Source organism: Triplophysa dalaica, chromosome 6, assembly GCF_015846415.1.
Source record: "Triplophysa dalaica isolate WHDGS20190420 chromosome 6, ASM1584641v1, whole genome shotgun sequence".
Lineage (NCBI taxonomy): Eukaryota > Metazoa > Chordata > Actinopteri > Cypriniformes > Nemacheilidae > Triplophysa > Triplophysa dalaica.
Window position 1 is genome coordinate 21444262 of NC_079547.1, and position 24031 is coordinate 21468292.

The window sequence follows — 24031 nt, forward strand, 5'->3', positions numbered from 1 at the left end:
CATGTCATTCTTCTGAGAAAAAAAAAACTTGAGAACGCAGATTGTACACTACGTGGTATGTAAGAAAATTCTGTGTAGACCAAGACTGTTTTGACCACGTAACTGTACAAATAGAAGATTTTACAAAGTGCGGTTTCAAGTATGACCTTACAATTGGAATATTTTATTTTCCAGACAAAGCTATTGATTGTTCCATCAATAAATACAGTATGATCCGAAAAATCTGAAAGTATTTGTGATTTGTTGTAGTAAACAACAAAATGCAGGTAAACCTTGTAAACAGTACAAAAGGTATACAATTTATATGGCATCTATGTACTCAGATTTTACATTATTATGTAATCACTCTTAACAATTTACAAACTGTGTTGATAACTGGTGTCAAAATGAACATCAAAAAAGGTATTTTCAATCTATATTTTCTGAATCTAAGAATCTAAATGTCAATCACCCCCACGATTGTGCAAAGTCACCCCCGAAACACCGGACCATGAAATGTCTCGGCCCTCCGCGCCGATTAAAACATCTAAGGGAAACTTGGCCTTTGGGCATCTTTGTGAAGGACTCAGGCGGTGAGTTCACCTTCAACCGGTGTCGTCTGTGGGGAAATGCTGTGGTTAAATAATTGACAGCAATAACAGGGATGATGTACGAGCATATAATAAAAAGCTAATTGGGAGCATCTGGGGCCAAAAGGAAGGATTCCTGAAGAGACTGTGAAGCAGCTGTTTAAGACGCAGTCATAATAGAGATAAATGGAGTTCCACTGGATGATTTTCTCTGGTATTGATGCTTTAGGTGACTGACGGATGCTATTCATTCTCCGTCCTCCTGCCCGACCTCCATCTGCTCCATGATTCCGTCTAAAATATCCCCCTTCTTCTGCTTCTTAGGAGCATCTGACAGAGAGGGAAGACATGAGAAATTGTGCAGAGATTCATTTTAATCAATTAAATTAAAAAGGGAGCCAAGACATTAAAAAAGTGCAGCTACCTTGCCAAGTTACAAGCCACTCATAATTAAAATGAGTTAAATGACACTTAAACTTTTCTTTTGGAAAAGTGTGATAGGCTGCAAGGTAATAGCATAATTTATATATAAATTAAATATTTATAGTAATTATGTGTAATAAATATGATATATTTATTATAATATATAACATGTATAATCGCAAGTAATTATTACAATATGTATATATATGTTCCTTAAAAACAGGACAATAAAATAATGATAGAAAGAAAACAAATAAATTTAATAATAAACCCCATCACCAATATTGCTGAAACCAAAAAAAAGAATCCTGAGCGATGACCTGAACTGCTGAATGCAATCTTTGAATGTACTGGAATGAGTCATCCAGATAAACGGATTTGTTTATAATGTTTTTTCCCCACAAAACTGTGAAAATGATTAAAACTACACATTTATTTAAAAACCGCAGCAGTATTTTGAAAACTGAACTACTGTGGCACAACTACGGATGATGAATTTGAAAATCAATTTAGTAGTGTTTTATTATGCTTAGTGTCTGCTGATTAACTAGAACTCATATTTGTATAATGTTCATGTTTACTGTGAAAGTGTTGAGCAGTCTTCCGTCGCAGATCATCCACGGTCTCCTCTGCATCTGCCCATTCCAGCACCAGCCTCCTGCCGTAAAGATGGGTACTGTGGCACAACGCGGCGAACGCTCTCTGTGAAGGAAAAACAAAAACACAAAACACTGTCACGTCTCGTAGAGTCCGGTGTAGACAGTGTTAGCTTATATTAGCATTTGAACTGGCATCGAGTGATGCATAGTAGAAAAGATCCTGGTCACCGCAGAGGGTCTAAAAAAGAAGAGCAGGAGGGACCAAAGCCAGATGCACCAACCTTGGCATCCTGCTTAGTGAGGAAGTCAATGAAGCCAAAACCACGGTGGGTTCCACCAATCCCCTTCTTTGGCAGGCGGACTGTCTTTAGCTCACCGAACGTGCTGGAGATAAAAAACATCTGCATTTTACACATCTTACAAAAGAGGTTATTATATAAAACATTTAAGACAAATATTAATGTAGCTGATAAACATTTTACATTTATTAAAATTTGCTTAATTTGTTTAAAACATCCGTTTAACTTTGTCAACAATGTCAATTCTTGATACTGTATATCCGTACAGTACAACCAACAGTACAGTTTTTTAACCAGTTTTTTAACTGTACTGTTTTTTAACCACGATTGTTTGTTAAATATGAAAGCGACACTCACCAGAAGAGCTCTCTCACTTCTTTTACTGTAGCCTGGAAGGGGACGTTTCGTACCAGTATCTTAGTTGTTGTTTGTTTCCTCCCCGTCTGCTTTTTTCTCTTGGATTGTGCCAGACTAGACCTGTGAGATTGACACAAGGAAATGCTTCGATTCGAACAGTATGTGCAAGACCAGTAGTGGCATGCAAAAAACACACATATAAATAAAAAATACTTTTTCTTAATGAACTAATATATCAATGAATAGAGGGTTGACATATTATATTATATTTATGTGAATTTAAGATGCACATTCCAAAACATTAACTTACTTGACGTCTCTTTCTGATATTTTCAGCTCTAGCTGATGTTCGTCGACCAAACAGTGCTGCATGGAAAGTGAAAAAATATGCCTGGATTAATTTAATCACATGAATATTTGTGCATAATAAGTGTGCATAAATATCGCAATGAAAGAGCATCATTATACAGGCAGATGGTCATTTACCTGCAGCTGTCGCATGGCTTTCTGAGCTGCCTGTGGAGTTTTGTACTGCACAAAACCATAACCCATAGATAACAATTTACCTGAGAGAGAGACAGACACATAACAGAACCAGAGAGCAAGAGACAAAGAGAGAAGATGAAGAAATCAAAATGAGAAAATGACAGAAACATGCGACATATGTATAATATACACAAATGCACATTGTAAATATGCGTGTCTGTAAAATCAAACCTGTTTTATCTCTCTTCTTTGATATTGTGCAGACTTTCACCTCACCGCATTTAGAAAACGTCTGTCAAAGGGACAAGTTAATGGGTAAGCTCAAAGGTATAATTCTGCATTCACCACAAAATAAAGTGGAAGTACTAAAGTGGAATTTAAATGACATTCTCAGTTTTCTTTAGTCTTGCAAAACCCTAAAACATCGGAGCTCACCTCTCGTAAAGTCTCCTCCGCGGTGCTAAAGTTGAGGTTCTTAATGAAGAGGGTTGAACCAGGCAAACTCTCTTCTTCTTCATCCTCGTCATCATCCTCTTCTTCCACCACTTTAGCCACATTTTCAGCCGCAGCATCTGCAGTCAGGGGCGCTGAGAGGATTAACGAATAAACAGAATGAGAAAAATCCAGCAGTACAGAGTCAGAACATAAAGTGCTTGCAATCATGACACTTTTTCAAAGTTCTACCTGGTTTAGCTGTTCTGGGAGTCGTGAAGACGGCTACAGGGGCCCACTCCAGATACAAGGGCACATGCTGGAACTACAGATAAATATACAGCATTACATTTCTTTAACAACAGCTCAGTGGTCACTCTTCATGCTCATACTCACCTTTGTGTATGCGAGTTTCATGAAGGCGCGTTTGGCTTCAGTGGACTCCAGAAATTCCACTATAGCCGTGAGGCCAGACGGGGGCAGTAGCACCCTTCCCAGAGATCCGTGGGGGGAGAACAGAGCCTCCAGCTCTTCAGGCTGGACACCCGAGGGCAAGTTCTTCACCAGGATCACTGAGTTACTGCGCTGGCCTGACGCCTACACACAGACAAGAACATTTATACAGAATTATTAAAGACACACACAGCACTGTGCAGCAGTTTAACGTTTTTTAAGGATTAATAGTATTTTTACTCCTTTTAAGTATGTGAGATTTTTTTAAATCATTTTATTTATTAATAAAACACAAATGTGACCCTGGACAACAAAACCAGTCTTTAGTAGCACGGGAACATTTTTAGTTATCGCCAAAAATACAGGGTATGATTACAAATTACCGGTTTTTATTTTATGGCAAAAATCATTAGAATATTAAGTAAAGATCATGTTCCATTAAGATATTTTATTAATATCCTACCTTAAATGTAAAAAAAAATAATATTTGTGAGTGGATAGCCTGCTACAATGCCTTGTATAAAGAACTTCAAAGCCGATTTTCAATATCTTGCCTTTTTGCACCCTCAAATTCCAGCTTCATAAAAATGTGTTATTCTGCCAGATATTGTCATATCCTAACAAACTATATATCAATAAAAGGTTATTTCCTCAGCTTTCATATGACGTTAAAATCTCAATTTCGAGAATCGGGTCACAAATGTATTAAACACACAATCTCAGTGCCTGTAATTAAACATTTACACATTAATATTAATTATGGTATTCGTTTATTGTATAATAATTGTACTAAATAAGCGATTTGTTGAACTTGTCATATTACTTTTATTAATAACTAATTTGTTGATGGGTCCTGTAGTCCCCTTTTTAAAATAAAAAACTGTATGACGTTGATATCGTGTGGTTGAGCTTGGTATCGCAGTCTACATTCAAAATATTGGTGAGACAAGTTTAGCCAAGTAACGGTTCTTCTCGGTTTCTTTTGCTTGTCACTAAATTGTCTATTGTATGTGAAATTCAGTTAGGGTTACAAAAGTGTCCATTCGCAGTAATGTTGTTTATGTTGTTAAGATCGAACCCTCTATAGCAAGTACACTAAAACTGTGTTCAAGTTCATAAAAATTATTTATAAACCGATGTCAGATTAACATAATTTGACTTCAACCAACATAAAGTAAGCTGCAATATATGTTTCAAACATGGTTGGCAACAGAGGCATCATAAAGTTATTATAGTGTTAAAAAGCGAACATTTTGTCAATGGAACCTTGTATTTGATTTTTTGTACGTTTAATAATGTGGATCTAAAACACACTATACCTGACTGAATGAGTCTAGAGAGACTCCGTTCTCCTGAAGAAACTGCCTGGTCTCCTGTACGATCTGCGTCTCCCCGAGTGCCATCCGCACAGCCAGACTGCCCTCAGACTCCTATAAACATAACAATCACCCAGTGTCATTTTTAGTTAAGATGAACCTCTCTCAAAAACAAAAGAGCTTCGCTTGTGTCCTAAAACACTCACATGATCTAAAACTTGGCTCTTGGTTGTGTTGTATTTTTGAGCAATGGCATCGGCCACTGCGCTTGTGCCCAAAAACAGCGTGTTCCAGTTATGAGAGCTGCACGTCAAACAGAGAAACAGTAAACATGACTGCAAAATGTACATTAAGGTTTTCAGCTCACCAAGGATGGAGTCGGTTTATCAAACGCTCACCTGGTACTCGCTGCTTTGTCTTTAGCACCTTTCTGCCTCTTATACGATGAGCTGCCGGTGGCGTTGGACCCCTGATCTGAATTTTCTTTCCTCAGCCTTGAGGCCAAGACGTGCAGAATCCGGCCCTGGAGGGCCAAAACACTTGTAAGCATGTAAATAATACAATATAGCCAAAAATGAGCTGAAAAAATGGTTGTATACCTGGAAAACATGACCATCCAATTGAGCCAATGCTGAAACTGCGTTTTCTGGTATGATGTATGTCACAAACGCAAAGCCTGTGGGTTTCTTGGTCAAGCTGTCTATGGGGAAATGCACCTCTGAAAGAGGACCTAACAGAGACACGAGAAGAAAAAAGAAGTTTAAAAACATTAACCAAATTAGAAAAATTAACACAATCATCATGCTAGGCTGTTGCCATGCGGTTGCTAGGTAGTCCTCGATGGCCTTTGAGCACATTGCATGTGAAAGAACATGTCACGTGACCCACCATGTTTAATGAAGAGTTCTTTCAGGTCATCTTCAGTGCACGTGTAAGGCAGATTCCTGACGAAGAGTCTTCCGGATTCGGCCACATCCTCCTCTTCCTCGTCATCCCTCAGGTCACGGACAAAATTTTTCTCCTCTTCGCTTTCCTTCACAGATATTTTTTTGTTTTTAAAGGTGTTAATTCTGAAGACCTCAACGTAGCGCCCCCCTGTGGTTAAACATAGATAATGCACTTTAAAAATAAGTAAAAGGAGTTGCCTTTGCATCACTGACAATGGCATTGATAACATCATGTTCTTCTAGTAGCTAAAAATGCTCTTGATAAATCTTGTAGATGGATAAGACATAATATTTCGTTTTCCATTAAAATGTCAAAGTACAAACTGAATTCAGAGTTGCCCTCAGATGATCAGGGAAACACTGCTTACCCATGTAGTCTTTGTCAAGGCGTAAGGCTTTCTCGACCTCGTCATCAGAGCGCAGGTCCACATACACGTAACCTTAACACAGTAAATTCAACATTGATTAATTTGCACAATCCTGCCAGTTTCAAAATATCAAAAGTTAATAATGACAGGTAACATTTTGTACCCGAGCTGCGTCCATCGCTGTTTTTGCTGAATCGAATGGCCACGGGTTTCAGGGGAATCATAAATTCTCGCACTTGTTGCTATAGTAAAGTGGAAAATCAGAGTCATAAATGTGTAACACAATAGGGGTGTAACAATATAAGTGTTGATAATAAAACCATGATTATCGATATCATGTTATTTCTACATATAGCAGAATATTGTAAACTATACAGCACCCATTAAATTTTTAACTTAATGGGACAGTTCTCTCAAAATAAAAACTCTGCATTTAATCACCCTCAAGTTGTTCCATATAAAAAAATTGTTGTGTTGAACACAGATAAAGATATTTGAAAGAATGCATGTAACCAAACAGTTCTTGGCCACCACTGACCGTGCCAAAAAATTGCACTGAAAATGTCTTTGTTCTGTAGAAAAAAAGAAGATATTTTGAAAAAGGTGGGAAAGCCAACAGTTTTGGGGCACTTTTGCTATTGTTGTAGTTTTTCCTCCTATGGTAGTCAATGGTGGTCAAGAACTGTTTGGTTACAAGCATTTGTCGAAATATCGATCTCTGTGGTCATCAGGACAAAGACATTTTTACAGGTTTTTAACAACTCAAGGGTGAGTAAACAATGACAGAATATTTTTTTTAGGTGAAATGTTTCTTTAAGAGTCAGAAGGGTTACAATCTCCCTCTCTGCCTCCATACACTTGTATTTTAAGTGTGATTCATTGACCGAATAACAGACAGAAACACAAAATAAACTAAACTGAAGAGGAATTTCAGGGGATTGCACATAGTCAGAAACAAAAATGTATAATAAAATGCAATGTACGTCGCTTTGGATAAAAGCGCTCTACCATATGCACAAACCTCATTAGCTTTGAACGGAACACCTCGTAGCTTGACTGTGAATTCTGTGCTTGACTCAATCTATAACCACAGTGTATAAACAGTACAGTTTAACTTCCAATATCTTAACAATCACATGTCAAACCTTGTCACTCAATGTTTTAAGTAATAAACCTTGTTATGGGGCTCTACTGGCTTTGCAGTTTTCAGACTGCTTGTTTTGTCACCGCTCTCATATGCACTGTCTGTGTTCTGGACTGGAGACTCCTCGTCCTCGTCCTCTTCTCCATCCTCATCTTCTTCTTCATCCTTTTCTTCTTCATCCTCATCAGCCTCAGCACTGTCATCTTCATCTGCTTTCCCCATCTCTACCTCATCAATCAAGTCTGATTTGGCCACAATTTTAGAGCGAAGATAGTCCATGTCGGAGAGACCTTTTTTCATCGCTTCTTTATTATCATCTAGTACAAACACACACAAAGCCAGTCAGTTCCAGTTAAACCCTTCCTCTGTGTTAATAAAGAACGCAGCATCGACATTTAAATAGATTTCTCACCTGGTTGCTCCTCTTCTTCAGCATCATCATCTTCATCCTTAGCGTCACTCAGTTCATCAGACTCATCGGAGTCAAAGTTCAGATAATCATCAGTAACTTTCTTTTTTTTCTCCTTCTTCGCCTTTTCAGAAACAACAGACGCAGCTTCAACAGAGTCATTGGCCCAGGTGGGCACCTTCGTGCGTTTCTGGTGCACAGCGACAAACTCCCGGAAGTTCTTGTCTTGTTCAAGCTAAGGAGCAAAAAAGACGATACAATATTTATAGTCAAAAATTAATTTTCTACATAAGGAGGTCAGAAGGTTTAACAATAAAGAAGTCTATATATTGACTTCATGCTGCAGTTACTGCTGGTGACTTCTGCTATAAAGAAAACAAGTTACATTTTATGTATGAAGTCAAACTGAATATGATTTATGTAAGGCGGTTAGAGAAAAGTATGAGCAGGAAACTTACATCTCCGATAACATTCAAAGGTTTCTTCTTTTTCTTCTCCTTCTCCTTCTGTTGAACAATAAAATGAATCAGTTTGACTTTTCCACAAGATTTTTTTCAAAAATCACATCGTAAATGCCCCATTGAGTTCAGTGCAGACAACGGCAAAGTGACAAAAACCTTTTCATCCGTTTCGTCTTGTGATTTTTCTTCTTTGTCTTTATTTGATGATGGCTGGCGTGAATGTTTGCTCCAGGGTCTGGCTTTGTTGGGGTCACCAAAATCTGTGCAGAGTTCCACCTTGTTAAAAAAAAAAAACAGTAAGAAAAACACCAGTAAGGATTGCAAAACACATATTCGTTTTTTTATTTCTTAAATGTATGGATGCTCCAAAAGATCTTGACTTACAGTAACTCGTGACGTGTCCACATAACTCTTATTAAAGTGTTTCAGAGCCTTCTGTCCGTCCTCTTCAGTCTTGAAACCCACAAATCCAAATTTGCGAAATTTCCCATCTTTGGTAAATTTGAGTACACAATCCGTAAGTGTCCCAAAATCAGCGAACATCTTATGGAAGCGATCTTCTTTCATCTGTTGACGTAAAAAATAGATATTAAAAATATAGTCATGTTTGTATAGTTTCAACTGGGACCAAATACATTTTAAGATATTATTGCATTAAATGGCCTGACTGCCCTGCTGAAAAACAATAGACACTGTCACACAAATTCTTAATTATTGAATCATTATAACTGTGGGTCTACTGCTTATGTGTTGTGTTGTGTTGTGTTGTGTTGGTGAAATGTTATCTGTTGAATGGGAACCAATAGACCACAATTAAATTCAACTAGAATAAGCCACAAAAACATAACGTGAAGACATAATATCATGTTTTAATGGTAAACAACTGATCGTTCATGATGGTATTTGTAGAAAATACGATTTCTTTCAACATGGCTGTTATTGAACTTGCAAAACTTTATTAAAATCAGTGTATGGCAGCAAACATAAAACTGATGTGAACCTTCTCAGTACTTATCATGGTACAGTTTTGACCACATTATGGTTATATTTTTATACGGTATGGTACCCCCATTTTTATCGAAATAAAACAATAGTAATCCCGTAATACCGTTTTTATACTTTACCGTTAGTAAATACGTAAATTACTAAACATGTAACGTTAATAAATGCGTGAGCAACATCTTCGTACAGCTATTATTTGACAACGGGTTTGCATCATATTTTAACCTTATCGCGTATACTTACCCCATTTGGGAGATTTTTAACAATTAACCTTGACATTTTTACGATCCACAGGCAAGTTTTTCCTTGCAAATGACAATGTAATGTTTTATCAACAATACAGCATGGTGCGCTTCAGTAAGTCGCCATCTTTACTGGCTGAAAGAGGCAGGCGGACTTGTTATGGCGCCCTCTATTGGACTCGAGAGTAATAGCGTGTTAGACACGCAGCTGTTTTTATATCGCCCACTTGTTAGTAGGCGAGACAACACAAAACGTCGCTCCAAATAAAGAATAACGTTGCTTTTATTGCTCCTTTTGCCAAGTGAATTTTAAACAGACACATTGAGAGATATAATTGCGATATAATAGAGTTTATGAATCAAGAGCTTTACTCTTCGAAGGGAGTAGGGCATAGGGATGATGATATCGGAACGGAACGCAGGGACTTGTCTTTACTTCGCCCAAATTTTAAGATACTTAAATGACATTAGGGGTATGCTATATGTCACAATATTTTAAAAATGTTCGTTTCTAATAAAGGTTTATAAAGAACTAAACAAACGTTTTGTTTAGTAATATAAAACAAATAGGCGCGTAGTTTTCAGTTTTGGTCCAAAATGACAAATGCAATGCTATATAAGTCCAACAGATGGCGCTGACTACCCTTTTTAAGACTACAACTCGTGCTCATTTCACATTTTTATCAGGGAATGGTTAACAATGGATATGAAATGAGAATCGTTTCTCACTGGAATACATTATGTGGAATTGTATATAACACATCTGGTGGTACATCTTGAATATATACAATATATCATGAAAAATCCCTCCAAGAAGCTAAAATTACATCCCTGTTGTGATGAAATACTGTGTTTATGAGACACTATAGAACTATAGCACGGGCCAGAATACTATAGTTATTGGATATTAGATATGTTAAAATTCCTTTCTTTTTATTGATAGGGATGGCTTAAAACAGACAAGAAAAGTTTAAGCCATGTGTTTACTGGGTCACCTGTCATAATGCACAATGAAGGCTTTATGTCTGTCTGCTGTTATAGAAAACACAAAATTACCGCCCACATTCTTTTTTATGCTTTTCATTTTATGCATTACTTATTATACTTTTTGATCATTTATGTTTTTTTTCACTGCTCATTTGTCTCACAGAAGACAACTAAGGTGCATAGAGAACAGCAAAAATGATGCAAGATGAAGACTTACAAATATTTTAATACTATAAAGTACACATTTTTCTTTACAAACACAGCCAATAAATAAAAAAATAAATATTAAATTAAAAAAAGAGCTAAAATAAGACATGTAAACTTCCTGTGCTACCTTTAAATATAAAACAGGCAGTCAACATGCTGACTGAAAACAAAGACCATTTAACATTTACTAACCTTTATACACTTGTAATTTTACAGACTCCAACACATAACAACTCTGTTGAAAATGTGGACTTATTCATATAGCATTTGTATATATGCCCAACAAGGCATGGAAACCTGGTCCTCAAGGTTACTATGACGTACCCTTTATAGTTTCAACGCTCAAAACAGTTAGATCATCAGAGCTGAGGACAACAGTTACAGTACTTGAAACAAACCATCATACGCCCACATTATTAATATGGCTTTTAAAAAGTGACAAGAGAAAAATATGGGTCCCATGTACAATGAAATTCATATATAGTCATTTCTTAAAAAAGCTTAGAAAGTGATGAAAAATCATTGAAATATCAGTAAACATTCTCATTTCCAAAGGGAATCCTGGAAGATAGCTAGCTTTGAAATCCAGTCTGAGCCAGCTCAACTGTGCATCATCGGACGGTCACACTGCAAACAAATCCAAGGCCGGGTCTTGGAGACCCAGAATGCTGTATGCTATTCTTTTCTGATGGCCTGGCAACCGCACGCCGATGTTCATAATGTCCCTTTATGATAAAATAAAGAGTTATGGGTTAGATGAGGGTTTATCATAGATGTATATCCATATAAAAATATTTGTTTTGTTTTTGTCATACATTTTTGTTAATGTAAAGGAATACTTACTCAATTTTCAAGCACAACACTTGTTCCACAGTTTTAATTCCAGCATGGCCGAAGGTTTCTCTGTACTGGCCCATCTTGATTGACTCCAGCCATTCGTCCACTGACCTGAAGGGGGCGCAATCGTTACCACTTGTGCTTGGTAACCGAATTGAGACCCTGGGAGAAAAAGAATAGGCGATAAAATTTTGAAAACGTCCTAATAGAAAAACAGCACAAGTGACCGTATTTGAAGTGCAACAGTTCTTCTAGCGTGGATCTTACCGTGGGTCGATACTGGCGATGGCGGAGAGGGATTCTGGGTTACGAAGAAGCTTCTCAAGCAAGTTGACGATATCAACAAAGCGTGGTCGTTTGAAGCGGTCCTGCATCCAGCACTGAAGCATGAGCTGGTTGACGGCAGATGGACACCCCATTGGCGCCGGCAACCTGAAGCCTTCATTTATGGATTTCATCACCTGTGACCAAAAGTAAAAGTAAAAGAGAAAATGAATTTCCATACTTGAAAACCAGGAGATCTTAAAATGTGAAAAATCTGCTTTCTTGGTTAAGAAACATACCTCATGATTGCTCATGTCCCAGTAGGGTCTCTCTCCGTATGACATCACCTCCCAGATGACAATGCCAAAACTCCACACATCACTGGCTGACGTAAACTTCCTATGTGCTATCGCCTCTGGTGCCGTCCAACGAATAGGAATTTTGCCTCCCTGAAAGATTAAAATAAGTAAAGAATTACTATTCGTGCTTGCAATTTCGTTTAATGCCTCAATCTCAAATCATGACAATAATACAATTTATGTTATGGTTCTATGATTTTATATTGCTTACTGTGGTCGTGTAGGTTCCTTCAGGAAAGTCCTCCAGCACTCGCGAAAGACCAAAATCGGAGACCTTACACTCCAAGTTTCCGTTAACCAGGACGTTGCGAGCGGCAAGGTCCCTGTGGACGTAGTTCATGTCAGAGAGGTATTTCATACCCGCCGCTATGCCACTGAGCATGCCCACCAGCTGATAGGAGGAAAAGTCACCATCGTGATCCTGCGAAGCACAAAGGAACGCATAAATACATCTGATACATTGTGACAAAAGTTTCAAAAGAAAAACATCTAGGTAGTTGACGAATAAATCGTCCTATGGTGTGAAGACTGTTAATATGACATGGTTTTATATTATTGTTAATCTATTTTATCACATTAAATAGCGTAAGAGAGATTTATCTTTATTCTTTTTTTTTTCACCATAGGACAAATTTGCACATTTTGTCTGTCCCATTTGTTGATTGAAACATAAAACATACCCTTAAATATTGATCCAACGCTCCGTTCTCAACATACTCCGTAATAATCATAGCATGTTTGACTGAAAGTAGAAGAGAACAGAGTGTTAAAATAAGCATTTTGTGCATTTTAAATGCAATAAAAATGAAATTAAATCCACACTATAAGATATTTAGCGCTTACATTTAGTGACCACACCCTCCAGGCGGATTATGTTCTTGTGAGCAAACTGTCCCATGATGCTGGCCTCACTGAGAAAGTCTTGTCTCTGTTTTTCGGTGTAGCCGGGCTTCAGCGTCTTTATGGCTACAGCGACTTCAGAGCGTCCCGGTACGTTCAGAGAACCACGAAAAACTTCACCGAATTCTCCTAGGGAACAACACGGAAGCACAATTGTTACATTTGGTCCTGTAAACATCCAAGTCTAATACTGTTCGTCAAAACGTTTGTTAAAAAGTAAATATGTTTTTTTTTATCTGAATACCTGCACCGATGACCTTCTGCTTGGTGATATGACTAGGAGGAATTTCACTTGCAAACTTGAGGATGGCTGCCGAGGGGTCCTCGTATGTATGGGGGTCAACGTAGGTAGTCAAAGGAAGGAGTTTTTCTGTAAAACAAACGGGGAAAGATTTTGTCACTTTTGAATACTGGCAGCTTTGGAGAGGATCAGATTTGTGTGGAAAAGGTTTATTTTTAAATCCGTTCCGTACCTGGACATGAGAAATAATCTCCATCAACTCTCTGTCGAACATGCGAGTTCATTCGCCTGATGAAAGAGAATTCAACAACACATTAGGAGACCGATTTAAGCCGTTGTCCTGATTTCTAAATTGACAGTGATTACATATCAAAGCAAGAATGTAAACTACGCCTGATCAGAATGGAAAGTTGGGAAATCCTGTCTTGAAAAGAGATGTGATAAGGATAAAGAAGTGCGTGGAATGGAATACGTCAAGCCACAGATAAGTTCTCTAACCTTTTGTGTAGCAGCAAAATGACCACGACGATCGACAACATCACTCCGCCCCCAGCGATGGCTCCCATGACAACCATTGAACTATTCTGAGTTTGAGATTCGGCTGTTGGAGACCAAAAAAATTAAAGCATTGACAAACGTTCTCACTTGTTGACCACCCACCACCTATCGCACACATCATATTGTGAGAGCAAACAGCACAACAAAACAAACACCCACGGATGGATTCGCACGCACACGAGTGCTTACCGAGAGCCAGTGTCTCCAACTCAAGTTCTGCGCTGTGGCTGCTAGGGTGACCTTCTGCCGTGAGAGTGTGAACGCGAAACAGATACTTCGTGCCCGGTAAGAGATCATTTATCTGGACGAAATTCTTTTCCAAGACCAGAACGTTGTAGGTGGTGACATCCAGGTCTCCGGGATCCTCCTATGAAACAATGGGAAGAGGAAATTGAATGTTTAGTCTAAATGGTTAAAAATGGAAAGGCCACAGAAAGAGAGTGCTTGGGTGTTATAGGTGGGATTGCACTGGCTCATTTCAAATTAGCCCACCCCAAGTTTCTATTTAAAATTCAACATCCATCCTTCAATGTGAGTCTGAGATATTTTTGTCTGCCAGACGGAAACCGTAAGTCTGAACCCCTTTAAAACCAATAGCAAAACATCTTCAAACAGTCACATGCTAGTTTTGAAATAACTTTAAGTAACACTTTACAATAAGGTTGCATTTGTAAACATTAGTGAATGCATTAACTAACAGGCACTAACAATAACCAACATAGTTTTTCAGCATTTATTCATCTTTATTAAAGTCCCTGTGAACTGGAATTTCCGAGTGAAATGGAATTTGAATACGAAGAATAGTGGGCGTGGCTTTCGTCGTCTCTGTGATTTGATTGGATGTATAAATACAGCAGTTTCATTTTTAAATGGAACAGGCTGCAGACGGACAGTTGAAAGGGAGGAGTTAACGGGTGCCCCACCCAAGCCGTCTAACAAACATCCTTTAAGATGGATAGTCAGACGGAAGTGTATTTTCAGATTTTAACTGAAGATTATGAAGGCACACAAATTTTAAAAAGAGAACGACCCACATTGATAAACTATTTACAATGAACACTGCAATATTTCATGAAAAGATAGGCTCTGTAAGTTTTAATTTCACAGGACTTTAATGTTAGTTGATGTCAATACAATGGTTCATGTTAGCTCATTGTGCTTGTTAATGTTAACATTTACAACTTTTGGGTTTAAAAAATGTAAAGTAGATTTCGAAACCTTGTAAACCGTATTGTAGAGTTTTAACAAACTTCTAAAGCATTTCCTCTTTAGTGAAGCCCACTAAAAATAAATGTAATCACCTTCTTGCGGTACATGAGCTCATAGCGGGGGGCGACAAGGTTCTGCACATGGTGGTCCACAACCCACGATAAAGTCAGACTGTTGGTGGTCCGATCTTCCACTCGTAGGTACAACACCCTGGGACCATCTGAAACCAAAACCACGATTCATCAGTATTTCAGCTAAAAATGGGATGAAATTGTGCAACATCATATCACCATGACATGTTCAATAGTATTTCTAGCCTCGCCCCACAGCGAAACCCCATTGGTCCGCAAATTGTATTGGACAGTCAAATATGCATTTTTGTTTCCGCTAATGTAAAACAACTCTTAAAATGTCCAACCTGTGAAATGAAGCACCGTTGTGATGCTAGCCGTGGCTTTCTGCCGGCTGAACTGAGACACACCGCTCTGGGCTTCCACCGTAAACGTGTAGTTAACGTGAGGTTCCAGCTCACTAACCACAACCTCAGGGTCTTTCAAGGCCGTCTGCGTGGGCTCAAATCGCACCCTACCACCGCACGGCAAACACAGACCACCCTCGCAGCGCTCGCATGCCACACTGTAGGAAATGTCACTGCGACTGCCTGTGTCGGCTGGGGGGCCCCAGGTCAGTTGCAAACTCCCTGCTGTCAGAAGGGGGGCGTAGACTATGTCTCGGGGTGGACTAGGAAGAGCTAAAGGAAAAAAGCATTTTGGTTTTTGTTTGTTTGGTTTTCGAGCGAAAATGGTAATTACGTTAAATAACATGTAAAATGTGATTTTGTGAACTGTTCACACACACTTTTCAAACTTTTATTCAAAAACATATCCACACTAACCAGAGCAGGGTGCGGTGTTGGGATCCGTCGGGGCCCGGTAGAAGCCTTCCAGGCATGAACACAGGAGCGCTCCGTGACCCGAGCGTTGGGTGTTATCCGGACACGCTTGACAAGGCTGGATGGAATCTGTGCTCTTGTAATAGCCAGGTTCACATGCTATGAAAGAGATCACAGGAAAAACACAGGTGAGCAAACAACAAATGAGGACAAAGATTCACCTTTAGCTAAAAATGCAGTTTCGATAACCACCCTGTGATCCTTTTTAGTCTCTGCCATTGCGTGCGTGCAGCAAGGGCGGAACCGCTCAACTTTAGGAAGAGCTGATCTTTCACTGCCATCGCAAATCCACACAACAAGAGCTAATGAACCCAGCGCAACAGACAGTCGATCCATAACAACAGGCATTCATAAAAAGCAATGTTGTTTCTATTGAGCGATGCAACACACAATGCCAAGCGGAAGATTTTTAGGCTGATGTAAACAACTAGAACTAGTCAAACTGGTCACTTAACTTTTGTACAGCTCAAGCGTATTGTCCAATTCGTGATGAAAGAATTAAGAAAAAAATCGAATAACGACAGGTGATCTATAGGGCACATGTGGATGTCCGTTTGACAAAACAGGATGTTGGAATGCAAGCATATGTTAGTACTCAGACCTTCTCTTCTCCTCCTTTCCTTCCTCCGCTGAAGGATGAGGACATGCTATAACAAACACAAAGGATGAAACTCCGGAAAGAATGATCGGGGGGGGGGGTGATATAACAATCATTAACAAAGAGAGCTGAAGGCGATGATTCTGAATCACATGCTCCGACCTAAGCTCACTCCGCTTCTGGTGCGCTTTAATTTCAATAGGCATGAGAACCTCAGTGGCTCAAGAAATCAGTGTGAATATAGATTCCACACGTCCTTTGATGGGACTATGTCCACCCCCGGGTCTAGTCCCTCACACCAACAAAGGGCCAAGGTTCAGATTGACGACCGGCGGGAGGTGAGCGAGTGTGAATGGGTGCGTAAGGAACGCTGACAGAGGCTCTCCCGCTGGGATTTTACACTGGGTTTTGTGTATTTGCTCTGCTGTAAGGATGGACGTCTATGGGAGGAGGGGATGCGCATAAGAAAAGCGGCCTCTCTTTGTCCATTTTATTGGAAACCAGAATGGGGTAACTCCCATTCCAATCGTCTAATCTTCTCGATTGTGGGCGTCGTACGTGAAATTGGTAACTCTGAATCCGAACTTCAGAGTGTCAGTTTGAGTAATAGGTCTTATTTATTATGTTGATGTCATTTCCTTGGGGATTTTATACGGAGTTCTGGAAAAGCTGACAGGCGACGTCCATGCGTCAGGCTGACCAATTTCACTAGGGAGCTATTTAGGGCTAAGCTGCGTCGGTGGAGAGTGTCATAGCTCCATCAGCGACAGCACATGGAGGAAGTGGAGATATTTGACTAAGGCCTATTTTGCGCACTTTGACTGCGTTTGTGTTCCACCATTCGCTGAAATATGCATGACACGAGTGATTGAAAGGCTGATAAGACCCAAGTCTTTGACTGGTGGACACAATGCACAAAGGGAATAGTTAATGCCCTTTGGGTGGAAAGGTCAACGGTTAGAATAGCAGTTTCGTTACGGCTGCTTTCCAAATGTAAGCAAATTTTGTAGAAGTAACTTTAAAAATTTAAGATTTAATCATAATTATTTTTGTCCTTTTCCTAGAAATTAAAGCATATATATATATATATATATATAGTAAATGTAAAGTTAATATAAAGTATTATATTTTATATTTATTTATTATTTCTGTTATTTTAATTATTATATTTATTGTGTTTATAAATAGGTAGTTGGCAAATATACCATATATGTGTCCTATGGTGTGACCGCAAACATTTTGTAGCCACTGTAACTGTAAATAATATACTATTTTATTTTATTCATATTTATAATATAAAATAGCGTGAGAGTTAATTAATACATTTTTGCTTTCACACCATAGGACACATTCACATTAAATTTGTCAACTACCCACATATATGTATTAGGGCTATCAAACGATTAATCGCATCCAAAATAAGAGTGTGTTTACACAATATATGTCTGTGTACTGAGCATATAATTTTGTATTTATAAACATATACACACATGCATATATTTAAGAAAAATATCAAATATAAAATTTATAAAACATTTATATATAATTTGAAATTATTGGTCAATATAAATAAACGTGTAAATATTAGTGTAAATATTTAAATATTCCTAAATATTCATATATATATATACACATGTACGTGTATGGTTTTATAAATAGACAATTAATATAAACGGTACACAGACATATTTTATGTAAACACAAACTTTTATTCTGTGTGCGATTATTCGCGAATAATCGTTTGTCTGTCCTAATATTTAGCCATTGTATTACACTATTCTCAAGATATCGGTTTCAGTATGTCATTGAAAAACCCATATCAGTCGAAAAAAAACTAGCAATGAAAAGTACCCAACTGCTCAAGAATACATTTTACACATGCTTTCAACATCTATCAGCATTAATAATGATGTTACGGTCAAAAACTGCTGAAACTTTTCCCCAAAAGGAATTAAACATCGGAACGCTGGGAATTTCCCGATGAAACTTCTCAATTTCTCTGGCCGGCCATTTAAGCAAGACCCCTTCCCCCATGCCTGCCCAACTACAATTGTCCCCCACAAAAACTGGCAGGTGGCGATAAGCCGAACAGCAGAGCAGCAGTCACGCAGAAAGGCACTCGTAAAACTCCCCTGAAAACAATGACAACAGCAACGCCATTGTCTCCGTGATTGTTTGTGGTTAAAAACCCTCCCTTAAATCGAATGCTTTGAGGCATCTTTCCACTCTACACAGTGAAAAAACATCACCAACCTAAATCAAAAGGCTGAAGGTTGTTCACTCTGGGGCTTTAAAGAGATAAGCGAATGATGAAATTATAGAGTGAAACAATGGTTTACTGGAAAAAAAATGTCAGGATGGAAAACAGAAAGATCCCAAACTCTTTGGGATGTCTGGACATGTAGGCTTCATTCCTGAAACATGTCATCAAAAGGCAGCTATTCAGTTTCTATTACATAGGCCGTGTCATTTGGTCATCGTTCCTCACGCTTCCTCCAAAAGTGTCAAAACATTTAGCACGTCTCTTGGAAACTGCATAATAAAGGAAATGTTTGGAATCTGCCCTTTTCCACTAACCCAGAATGCCGGGGATTTTTTTTTCAGCCCCTTGATCTTCTCCAAAGTCCGTTTCAGGTGCTGGTTCCTGTCGGACGTCCAGAAGTCAAGGTCTTTAAACACATTCTTCCCGAGACTGACCTTCCTAATGGTTTCTAATATGTGGCTTTTTTTTAAAGACTGTGTGTGTTAGCTTTATCGGCTGTAACATACAACAATTGGACCTGCTGTTATACTAGAGGTTGTTTGCCGAAGAATAAAGATGTTATTGAACTCCTAAAATATTGCATTTGGAGTTTCACAGCGTGTCAACTTAAAAGCACATTTTCTCACAAGTACAAAAGCTGTCCAGAGTTCCGAGATAACCTTCAATTACATGATGACTATCCCAGACAGACCTCAAACATGCCAAACCTTCTCTGTAATCTGTGGTGTGCCGTTGTCATGGTAACACGCTTACACACGCAAAGTAAGCCAGGTAATGGGAGCTCTGCCCACTGAGTCATATCAGCTGTTGGGAGATATGGGAAAAGGGAGATAAGCCTGTTGGGGAATTTTATAAGGAAACGAAAACCTTGAACATAAAGATAGTAAAGTTTCCTCAAAAAGTCTTGAAGGGCACTCTTAAAAAGTATGGGTGTAAATGCATTCAATTATAAAAAAGTATTGAACCCAGTGGCATTTATTTTAAAAAAGAAAGAATACTTTTTTATTCCTAGTTAAATAAAAAATCTCATAGTAAATAATTACATAAAGTTCAAACTTAAAGAGACAGTCCACCCATTAATAAAAATTCTGTCATCATTTACTCAACCTCGAGTTGTTTCAAATCTGTATACATTTCTTTGAACACAGAGAAAGACATTTGAAAAAATGCATGTAACCAAACAGTTCTTAGCCACCATTGACTACCATAGCAGGAAAAATAACAATGGTAGTCGAAAGTGTCCCAGAACGGTTTGCTTTCCTACATTCTTCAAAATATCTTCTTTTGTTTTTAACAGAACAAAAAACTTTTTTAAAGCAATTTTTGCCACTTTCCAATGGTGGCAAATAACTGTTTGGTCACAAGCATTCTTCCAAATATCTTTCTCAGACCAAAGATGGTTATACAGATTTGGTGAGGGTGAGTGAATAAAGATGGAATTTTCATTTTTATGTGAACCGTTTCTTTAAGTCACCCTAGGACAACTTGGTTAAAATTCCCTTTAAAAATGACTCAGTAAATTGACCTTAGTTCTTTTAGTATCAAACTGCAAATGCCACTTGGTGATATTGTGTTATCTCACACTTCTCACATTTCCAAACATGCTTATGCCGGTTCAAGGCGACTTTCTTTTTCATTCAATTCTAAACGGACATATTTCAACAAATAAATAAACCATCAATCTTCAATTACTCTTTGCAAGATTACACCCCTGTCATCCAAGCTTGTAGCTGAGGTTCTTTCTATTCAAATCATTGTGACAATGTCTGAAGGGCAAAAACCTATGAATGCAAATCATGCAACTGTTAATATGCACGTACATTCCTTTTCAGTGGCAGCCTTGTATCTTCGCACTTCCTTCCTGAAACACTAAACAAACATTCAGAAATAATACACCGGCAGGTGAGAGGGTGTGGGGCCGGCTGACATTCCATTTGACTCTAGTCATCTCACAAACTCCTCAAACAGCTCTGTGGCAACCACAAAAATCTCTCAGGCTTCCCAGACACACCCTCACCCGCCAAGACACTTGCCATCTGCCCACCCACAATGACCCGCAGTTGCTCCAGGGTTGCATTTGCTATTCAGTTCAAATTCTGTGCATTCAACATTCGAATACCGAAGCCCACCATACTTACAGAGGAATACATCAACCAGTCCAAGAAAATGCAGATTTTGGCTTGTTTGAGATAATGAGCGACTGGTTGGGCCGATTAACAATTGAAGTGATTTTAACACAGTCTTATCTTGGTTTCTGACAAAACCCATCTAGATAGACCCTTATCATGTTACAAAAGCTTACCTTTGCAGGTTTCTCCAACAGCTTGGTATCCCGCTCGGCAGATACATTGGCCCACAGGAACGACCCACTCTCCCTCAGAAGTGCAGTACATTCGTGGAGTAGCGTCTCCAACCACAACTGCGTCCTTCACACAGGTGCCCTCCACCTCCGCCAAGGCACTTGATGCCACCTGCTCAGGGAAGGCGGCCAGGCTCCTCATCATGGCTGGGCAGGTGGTGTAGAAAACCTTCAAACCCAGGACAGCCACACAGCTCCCCAGATCCTGGAAGGCTAGGTAGAACCCCCTTCTGGAGAGGGGTCCGATGCTCCGCCTCTCAACGTTCACCCGTAGATCGGCTCGGCCCCCTCCGCGATTGGCTGTTACTTCGTCCGGCGCTACAGTTGCTATTTTTTTGAACTGGCCTTTGCGAAAGTTTGTGCCGACATCCGTGTCGTATTCGCCTAGGTAGAGGCCGAAGGTTTCTCGACAGGATGGCGAAGAGCCGCCGAACGAGTTGCAGTCCCGTATCACAAAGCGTAGCTCAACGGTGACGCGAGAAATGTCGAGCCCACGCTGGATAAATGTGGTGCGAAGCCAGTTGTCCTGATCGACGTCAGTGGCGACATTGCACACGCTGTAGGTATAAAGTAGTGAGCCGTTCACCACCGTCTGGACAATCTCCCACTGAGGAACATTGAAAAAGAGAGAAAGAGAAACTTCATTACAATCTTAATTAAAAACACATTTTTCGTTTTTTCGTTTTTTCGTTTTTACACTTCAATACATATCCTGTTCCAGTATCTTATTTCAAGATTTCAGTTGCAACAAGACATACTGAATGTGGGAGTCACACCTTTGTAAATGTATTTCATTAGAAGGGTGTGGATGAGGACAAAAAGCAGGCCTCTGTGAAAGAAAAGCTCTCCTCTTTCCCACAAAGCTCACTCTATTTCTCCCTTGCAACATTCTCTTTCACTCGGCTCTTCAAAAAGCTCTGGAAAAGCTCACAAAATAGCCATGACCTCAAAGGGCTTTTTGAACACAGCAGCGTAGAGATGACTGATGGAAAGCATTCGCAACATCAGGAAAATGTAAGATGACAGATCTAACCTCAAAGATTAATTAAGCAAGTTAGTGTGCGAGTACGCATGCTAGGAGTAAGCGGCCGGACACCGCAGTATGTTTCAAGTGCGGTCTTAGTTTGGCTGGAGAGGAATTTGCAGTGGATTCTTAAAAAAACAATGTTTCAAAGATTAAATGTGGTTTGCTTTCTGCACAGCCTCAGATCAAACCCTATTCATTCAAAATCTTCATAAAGGAAAATATTTATATAACATGCTTTCCAAGCAAAACCTATTTGCTTTCTTTCTGAATTTAGTATGTCAGGTTTCCCACAGCTTTGAATTTCCATTACTTGGAATTGCATTCATGACTTGCGAATTAGAATTTCAAAAAAATTATTTCACACACAAATACAAATTTTAAGCAATTGTAGTATTATAGAACAAACTTTTGTCATTAGCTTATTTGTCCATTCAACAAGTCCATTTCCATATTACAGTATATTGCACATGTAACATCACAGTCTTTTGTAGTGTAATAATAGATTTACTTCATGATATTACACTATTCAGGTGGGCTGTTGCCAAAGAAATGTCGACTTGTCTTACTCAGGTAACTTTAATAACTTTAATGGCTTTAAAAGGTTGTAATGGGTTTAGGATATGACTCAACAGAGGAGTTTCATAAAACTCAAATTGACTCATGTCCGTGTAACACGTTTGATGTACAGCAAACAAAACGGGAGACTTAATGGAGCCAATTTTAATCATTGCATTACTGTTATAGAAATATAAATGATAAACTCACCCCTTCTTCATTCGGCCTGGTCAACCAACCCAACTCACTTCCGGCAGCCTTCATATCAAGCAGCACATCTAGTTCATGATAAAAAAATTAGGCATAAAAATGAATGCACGTTTTAATAACCGTATAATGAGTTGATCAAATAAAAAAAGCTCTGGATAAAAATGATGCTTAAATTACACGTCAATAAAAATGAAATAAAATGCTTATATCTACATTTATACGAATAATGAATAGATAAACAAATAGAATACAAACTTATCGGAAAAACGGCATGTCATGTTCTCTACACTGAGTATTTATGAGCACTTTTCAGAACAGAAAGTCAGTTTTACTTACGTTCTTTTGACTGGATCACAATAAATACGTTGTTAACAAATAAATACACAAATAATAAACGAAGCGACGTGCGGCGGTTCTCCATCTTTCTCCTAAATGTAAAGTTTTCGCTCCGCACGAAATTCCTCCGACATATACGCGACACAGGAACTTACTAAAGTGTAGACAAGTTTCATTCATGGCTGTGGGAAGTCAAGTGACTCCGCCCTCTGGAATGCGCTCCATGTATGGAGCCGGTGGGGCGTGGCCGTGGACCCGGGTGCTTTGAGTGACAGCCTCCACACCTGTTCAATGTGTTTCGGAAGTTTGCCCAGGTTCATTTGCACAATAGTAATTTTAGACGATTGGGCACGGTCTCAGTTCAAAGAGAGCGCTCTTCAGTTCCTTTCCTTTTAAGATAATATCGAGATAATTTGGACTGAAACCACTTTAAAGATCGTATTCACTGTGAATTTGACTTAAATAAGCTAATCTGTTCAGAAATTATACAAGGAACTTCCTTCATCTTCAGCCAACGTTTTTTATTTATTTAGTAGACAGTTGTCCAATAAAACGTATTTATATATATAGAAAAGGCATTTGAATGACCCAACAATTGAAGCGGTGAAAAAACACTGGATTTCATTGATAAACCAGAATTTTACAAACCCAATATTATTATT

General features: G+C 38.8%; 2 protein-coding genes across 2 annotated transcripts; both read right to left on the reverse strand.

Moving 5' to 3' along the window:
* Positions 1–133: 133 nt before the first annotated feature.
* On the reverse strand, positions 134–9644 carry rbm19 (RNA binding motif protein 19). The gene is made up of 24 exons (XM_056751609.1): positions 9509–9644; positions 8648–8830; positions 8420–8539; positions 8261–8308; positions 7806–8037; positions 7424–7710; positions 7271–7330; positions 6413–6491; positions 6250–6321; positions 5823–6029; positions 5534–5664; positions 5333–5457; positions 5141–5237; positions 4938–5048; positions 3562–3762; positions 3418–3490; positions 3169–3320; positions 2965–3025; positions 2734–2813; positions 2558–2613; positions 2248–2367; positions 1873–1975; positions 1574–1694; positions 134–899 (listed from the first exon to the last, which is right to left on the reverse strand). Exons 1-24 carry the CDS (start codon positions 9542–9544, stop codon positions 817–819), a joined length of 2838 nt encoding a protein of 945 aa, XP_056607587.1. The 5' UTR covers positions 9545–9644; the 3' UTR covers positions 134–816.
* Positions 9645–10700: 1056 nt separating this feature from the next.
* epha2a (eph receptor A2 a) lies at positions 10701–23531 on the reverse strand. The gene is made up of 17 exons (XM_056751608.1): positions 23370–23531; positions 23034–23101; positions 21185–21848; positions 15965–16120; positions 15488–15820; positions 15162–15289; positions 14050–14227; positions 13801–13903; positions 13535–13590; positions 13306–13431; positions 13005–13190; positions 12842–12903; positions 12373–12582; positions 12102–12251; positions 11806–11999; positions 11545–11700; positions 10701–11426 (listed from the first exon to the last, which is right to left on the reverse strand). Exons 1-17 carry the CDS (start codon positions 23452–23454, stop codon positions 11324–11326), a joined length of 2958 nt encoding a protein of 985 aa, XP_056607586.1. The 5' UTR covers positions 23455–23531; the 3' UTR covers positions 10701–11323.
* Between the last annotated feature and the right edge of the window lie 500 nt (positions 23532–24031).